The 6,884-nt window shown below is 45.2% G+C and overlaps 1 protein-coding gene across 1 annotated transcript; it reads right to left on the bottom strand.

The window, feature by feature from the left end:
• Nucleotides 1-343: 343 nt before the first annotated feature.
• On the bottom strand, nucleotides 344-6,191 carry LOC311374552 (uncharacterized protein). The gene is made up of 7 exons (XM_084490379.1): nucleotides 6,100-6,191; nucleotides 5,759-5,809; nucleotides 5,294-5,436; nucleotides 5,012-5,112; nucleotides 4,753-4,910; nucleotides 3,982-4,290; nucleotides 344-1,002 (listed from the first exon to the last, which is right to left on the bottom strand). The coding sequence occupies exons 3-7, from the start codon at nucleotides 5,411-5,413 to the stop codon at nucleotides 455-457; spliced, it is 1,236 nt and encodes a 411-aa protein (XP_084346505.1). The 5' UTR covers nucleotides 5,414-5,436; nucleotides 5,759-5,809; nucleotides 6,100-6,191; the 3' UTR covers nucleotides 344-454.
• Nucleotides 6,192-6,884: the final 693 nt, after the last annotated feature.

Below are 6,884 nucleotides of genomic sequence, written 5' to 3'. Positions count from 1 at the left end.
GGGGAGAGGGAGACGAGGGGGGAGGAGGGGGAGAGGGAGACGGGGGGGAGGTGGGGGAGGGGAGAAGAGGGGGAGGGGAGAGGGAGACGAGGGGGGAGGAGGGGGGGAGTGGGAGACGAAAGAGAAAGAGCGAGAGGGACAGAGAGAGAGAAAAAGAGAGAGAGAGAGACTATAACTGCCACAGAGACACTGAGCAATCAGGCCTCGCAGAAGCACTGTGTGTGTGTGCGTGTGTTTGTCTCTACGTGTGTGTGTGTGTGTCTGTGTGTGTGTGTGTGTGTGTGTGTGTGTGTGTGTATGTATGTATATGTGTGTGTATTTATGTATGTATGTGTGTGTGTGTGTGCGCCCGCCCGCCTGTCCGCCCTTTTTTTTTCTACAGCCGACACAGAGACACTGAGTGAACCCCCAGCGCCCACGGCCCCCCTACCATAAACCCAGAAATTTTTTCTTTCTACAACCGACACAGAGACACTGATCCCCACAATACCCAAAACCCAGGGAGGAGGTCCTCCTGGGTGAAGGTGGACCTGAAGGTGTGGATGTGTGTCAGTGTGTCTGAGGACCCTCCTACACCTCGGGACACTCTGTAGAAGGACAGAGTGCCAGCAGGCCGGTCCAGATACACTCCTACTCTGGTAGAGCCAGCGGGGGGGAGACGTATGGCTGTCTGTCTACCGTTGTACCAGGCATAGTAACCACCATCATGACAAAGAAGACTCCAGGACTTGTTGTTCTCTCCAAGCCTGCTGTCAACACCCCCTCCTCTCCTTGTGATTCCTCTGTATGTCACTCCTATCTCAACCTCTCCTTTCCTCTCTACCTCCCAGTAACAGCGGCCAGTCAGAGCCTCTCTACACAACACCTGGGGCCGGGAGTCAAATCTCTCTGGGTGATCCGGATACGACTGGTCCTCTCCAACCCACGTCACCTTTCTGTTGTCCTCAGACAGAGAGAGTCGTCTGTAGGCTGTGTTTGGGTCCAGTGTGAGTTCACAGGCATCTGACGGGAGAACAAGACATGATATTATTCATAATTCCCGAGATATTCCAGGTTATTCGGCCAAAATCCCCCATTCATTTGCATTGGAAAATTAAAAAAACGCTGATTCATGCTTCATCCTCTTCAACCACTTAAGACGTCATAACTTGGTCAAAATGACCATCATTACCGTTTACCATCGTTCAAACAATTAAACAAATCTACACATTTGTATCTTCAATAATATGTAAACAGAATTTCGATATCATTCATACTTTTTTCAGAATCACAGTTTTAGTTTCATTCCGGATTCGTTTTCAGTTGGTCTCGCTCTAGCCTTCTGACTCAGCTGTTGCTCGTTGAGCAATCAGTGGACTGTCGTACTGTCGTAAAACCCGTGTGTGTTCTCGATGCGTTCTCGATGAGGCCGTTCCACCGAGGATGCGTCGGAGGTGACTCGTGTGGACTTGGGGCCGTTAAATATCCCAGGATGCATTTCGCATTCCCATGTTTTAAAATATTAGTATGTAAGCTATAATAATAGGCTATATATAGGAACATTTTACATATATAACAAAAATGTAGGCCTATTCATTCAAAATATTGACATACTATTTTAAAATTGAAGAGGCTGGGATTTTATATATATTGTATACGTCGCTGATAGAGGAAACCCATCGCAACGGCAACGAAAATCCCGGTCGGATCCATCCGATCGTGTGTGTGTGTGTTTTTCTATTCTAATCTGTGTAATTTCTCGCTCATTCGTTATTATTATTATTCGTTATGATAGCCTAATCTCCAACTACATAGGCAGTTAGGCACGTGCATCTGTACCCTACATATAAAAAGTTGTGTGTATATTGTTGTGTGGGCTGTGATTGGTTTTGTCGCGCGACAAATCATAAGCTGTCGCTATGCAGTTATGTCAGGCAAATTTTGTCGCGCAGCAAATTTTGTCACGCAACATCTTTTGCCCGCCAACGGTGCTTTATGCCAATTCATTCTCATCAACCATGGCCAAGATAACCACCATTGTATGTCTTTACCTGTTGTGGAAGAGGGAGAGACGTCGGAATGTCCGTCGTTTATGGGTTAGGGTTGTGTGTGTGTGTGTACACAGCTTTGTGCATTGATATTATATATATTGTATATATTATATAGATATTTATATATTATATTATATAATATCATATTATATATAGAGCTCCAGGAGTCGCAAACGGCAACAATCACTTTCTCCTCCCAGCTGCGGTTCACTGCGGAGTGCAGGGAACGGTTGGCCCGGCTGGTTGAACGCTGATTGGCTGTTTTACGTTACTTCACCCACGTTACTTCACCCAGGGAGTGAACGCTGATTGGCTGTCTCACGCAAATACCGCGGCAAAGTTGAAATATTTCAACTTCAGCAAAATTTTTCGCGCTGCAAATCCTCGTGAACGCACTCGCCCGTGACAGGGCAAAATGTCGCGCCGTCAATCAAATCTTGCCGCAGGTTTTTGCCGCGACAAATTTCGCCGATTTGCGTCTCTACGTTGACTTTGTATGGAATCGTGTCGCGCCGTTGCGTTTGGTGTGAACACACAGTTACGTCCTTGCGGACCCTCCTTGCGGACCCTCCTTGCGTCCACCACAAGGGCCTGACGTGCGCCTCCCAAAAAATGTCACCTTCCGACGAGGCGACGCAGCAGCAAGGGCTGTGATTGGTCCTTCTCACTAAGACCCGACGCAGAACCATAAAGGTTCACGACTGCGTTGAAGCTTCTGCGTGGTCGTTGCGTTGCGTGAACGTGGGACCATAATCAGCCCTTAACTGTTGGACCAGAGAACTGGTAGGTGTGTACACACACACACACACACATACACCTACCAGTATATCTTAGTGCTGTCAATTGATCGCACAATTTGCTGTGATTAATCACGATCAATTGCTTTTTTTCTCTTAAAGGGACACTGTAGCATTTTAAGAAATGTATTAGCTCTTCCCAGGTTTAAAGAGCTAATGAAGGATTACGATTTTTCAAAAGGTCTCTGAAGTTGCCTGCTTCCTTATCGACAGGTAAGTCAATGTGTCTAAAGTCTAAATTACAAGCCTTTCTCATTGCTTGGTTGTGTAATTCATTACATAGGCAGCATAACAGTAGAACATGTATAGTTAACAGCCTCATTGGTGGATAGCAGCATGGTTAATGGTAAATGAATATATATATATATATATATATATAATTTTGTATACGTGTATATATATATATATATATATATACACATACATTTATGAATATATATATATATATATATATATATATATTTTTTTTTTTTATAAAACGGGTGGCTTAAATCAAGCGATCTGATTGGTTCCCAACTGTTGTATATTGAGCGTATACACACAGCTATGACGCCCGTTCAGTTTAAAGAGTTCAGTATCACTCCGCACCTAACTTGAACTGTTGTTTATTTATATATAAAAGCGATAGCGTAGTTCACTGAAGCCTAAAAAACATGTTGATTGCTGGAGGGGGTGGAAATGTTGTAAAGCAATAGGCACACGCTGAGTGAACTCGACAGTAGGCTAAATTGCCGGCGAACCGAGCTACCGTCTCTAGCCTTCTCTCTGAAGGACGCTACAGTGTGTTGCATAGCAACCGCCGTACACTTTGCCGGCAGCCAGGAGGGACTACTTTTTTGTATTTGTTAAAAGAATGCTTTTCCGACTTTCTAGCTTTTTCAAAATTGAGGGTGTCTATGACTTTCATTTCGCCATACTTACGTAACCGTTTTATAAAAGCAATAGATCACTTCAGTCAGTGGTATACGGTCATTATACCACAGTGAAGGGGCGTTGTCCGTCCCGACGCGCAGCGGAGGGACGGCGACCCCCTTCACTGTGGTATAATGAACGACACAGCCTGTCGTGATCTATTGCTTAAATATATACACACCTCAACAACAACGTTATAAATACATCAACAACAAACATCTCTCCTTGGATCCAGATCTTACCAAAGACAAGCAGCTCAGCGGTGTGATTGGCCGTGCCAGCACTGTTGCTCGCCACGCAGCAGACCGTGTTCACCCCATACCTCACCCCTCTGACGAAGAGGAACCCCCTCTCCACCCAGGCCTCCGATTGGTCGTCTGTGCCGTTCCTCTCCAGGGGCCTGCCGTTGTGGAGCCACTCGACGGTGGGCTCCGGCGTGCCGCTGGCATCGCAGGTGTAGCGGGCTGTTTGGCCCACGGGCAACACCTGGGTAGTGGAGTGGAACTTTGTGATGCTGGGGGCCTCCTCCTCCTCCGTGGGCATCACTGAACCTGAAGAAACCAGGAGGAGAGGAGTGAACGTTTACAACACGTATCTAGAGATGCACCACCAGACACTCCCTTCACTCTCTCCTAATACAGGTCCACAGTAGACCACAATAGAAACCTGACTTTTGTAGCCCACAGTAGAAACATGGTCTTAGTAGACCACAATAGAAACATGACCTTAGTAGACCACAATAGAAACATGACCTTAGTAGACCACAAAATAAACATGACCTTAGTAGACCACAATAGAAACATGGCATTAGTAGACCACAATAGAAACATGGCATTAGTAGACCACAATAGAAACATGGTCTTAGTAGACCACAATAGAAACCTGACCTTAGTAGACCTAAACACACCCAACCACCTTTCCAGTCATAAAGAGTATATTTACTGTGTCTACGGCACAGAGAACAGAAAGGAGGAACCGTTCTCCACTCATGAACACAAACAAAGTCTACGGACCCTCTTTGTCCAGCTCAGCCTCCAGATGATCCAGGTCCACGGCCTTCTCACAGATCCAGTGGTGCAGTCTGTCACACGGTTGTCTGGACCAGCCGTCCTCCCCTGCTACGACACAGACTTCTGCTCCGCTGTCATCGCCTGGTTTAGCGCGTCTCAAACTGAGAACCACGAGGAGGAGACAGTGGAGCCCAGTGTTGAGGTGAGGTCACTCTGTCACTCTCAGAGAAGAGATGCTGCTGAACAGAGTCATCAGCCTTACCTTGAGGTCATGGGGGTACCATCCACCCACTTGAAGGTCCCCTTTGTGTCTCTACTGCTCAGTCCAATCCAGGAACGCTCGAACATTCTGCTGAGAAACCCCTGTTTCCAAAGGTAATAGCATCTGTTGTCATGACAACACAGCTGAACACACACACACATGCAATCTCTCTCTCTCTCACACACACTCACACAATGTCTCTCTCTCTCACACACACTCACACAATGTCTCTCTCTCTCACACACACTCACACAATGTCTCTCCCCACACACACACACACACCTGTTCTTCTCTGCTGTTGATAACCACCAGGTCTGCATTTCTCCGCAGACAGTCTTCTCTACTGGCCTTCCAGCTCTTCTTAGTGGTAGACATAAGGTAGAAACTCTGGTCGTAAAACATCCAGCCCTGAAGCGCCAATTCATCTGTTGAATGTAAAAGAAAATCCTTAACAAACACAGAACTGCTTATCTTACCGTCTTCATTACTGACACACAACCCTGAGACCTGACCTTAACAGACCACAATAGAAGCACAACCTTAATAGACATCAATAGAAGCATGACCCTAATAGACGACAATAGAAAAATGTCTTTAGTAGACCACATTTATTTGATGGTAGTTTAACACGGTCTATGCTCTGTTAGCCTGACAATATAAAATGTGAAGTTATGAGGAAGAGGGGATGTTCAAACATAAATCACAAAAGAAAAAAAATGTTAATAATAACTTGGATAAAACCCTCACCGAGTTCATCCAGTAAGCGCTCTCTCCCCTCCTTCCAAGGTGACGGTGTGTCTAGGACAGGACAGAGGAGTACAGAAGGAATGAGCTCTAAAACAGAACGACATTGTCTCTAAACGTCACAGGACCCACAGCCAACCAAACACAAAATCCATCCCCCCTGAAAGAGGACATGATATTATTCATATTAATACTAATTCTAAAAACAATAATTATAATTATCATTATCATTGCTATTATTACAATCATTAATATTATTAACACTAATTCTACCAAAAACTTGTAGGGTTAAGGTTAAATGTTATGATTGTAATTATATTCAGGATGATATGATTCAGACTCACTGAAGCGCAGGGAGATGAGGAGAATACTCAGCAGTCCGATGCTCACAACGACAGCGATGTGCAACCATAGAACTGTTCAGGAGTAGGACACACACACACACACACATACAGGTACGGGTGGTTTATAAGGTCTTTTTTCCCATACCAGTTCATACCATGGTTTATGGAGGCACCACTTTCCTGTGGTTGTAGAGAGCTGTAACAAACATTAAGCTGGTACTTCTGAATTTAGAAAAATTCCCCACTATTCAGAATTCAATTCTAGTAAAAGAATCTGGAGATATGAAGGCCTGACATTCTACAGGACTGTGAGGACGGGGCGGGAGGAGGCGTTTCCAGACATGAATATGACTTAGGAGGACCATCCTGGTATATCAAGACATTACAAACACACACACACAGAAGCCTATTAAACCCGTAGTTGTGAGGACCAACCTGCTATAACTGGACATCACTCATACACATACACAAGCCTAGCAAACCCTTAGTTATGAGGACCAACCTGCTATAATTGGACATCACTCATACACATACACAAGCCTATCAAACCCTTAGTTGTGAGGACCAACCTGCTATAACTGGACATCACTCATACACATACACAAGCCTATCAAACCCTTAGTTGTGAGGACCAACCTGCTATAACTGGACATCACTCATACACATACACAAGCCTATCAAACCCTTAGTTGTGAGGACCAACCTGCTATAACTGGACATCACTCATACACATACACAAGCCTATCAAACCCTTAGTTATGAGGACCAACCTGCTATAATTGCAC

Source organism: Micromesistius poutassou (assembly GCF_964030765.1).
Source record: "Micromesistius poutassou genome assembly, contig: SCAFFOLD_2966, whole genome shotgun sequence".
NCBI classification, from domain to species: domain Eukaryota; kingdom Metazoa; phylum Chordata; class Actinopteri; order Gadiformes; family Gadidae; genus Micromesistius; species Micromesistius poutassou.
This window is presented reverse-complemented; position numbering and strand designations above follow the sequence as displayed.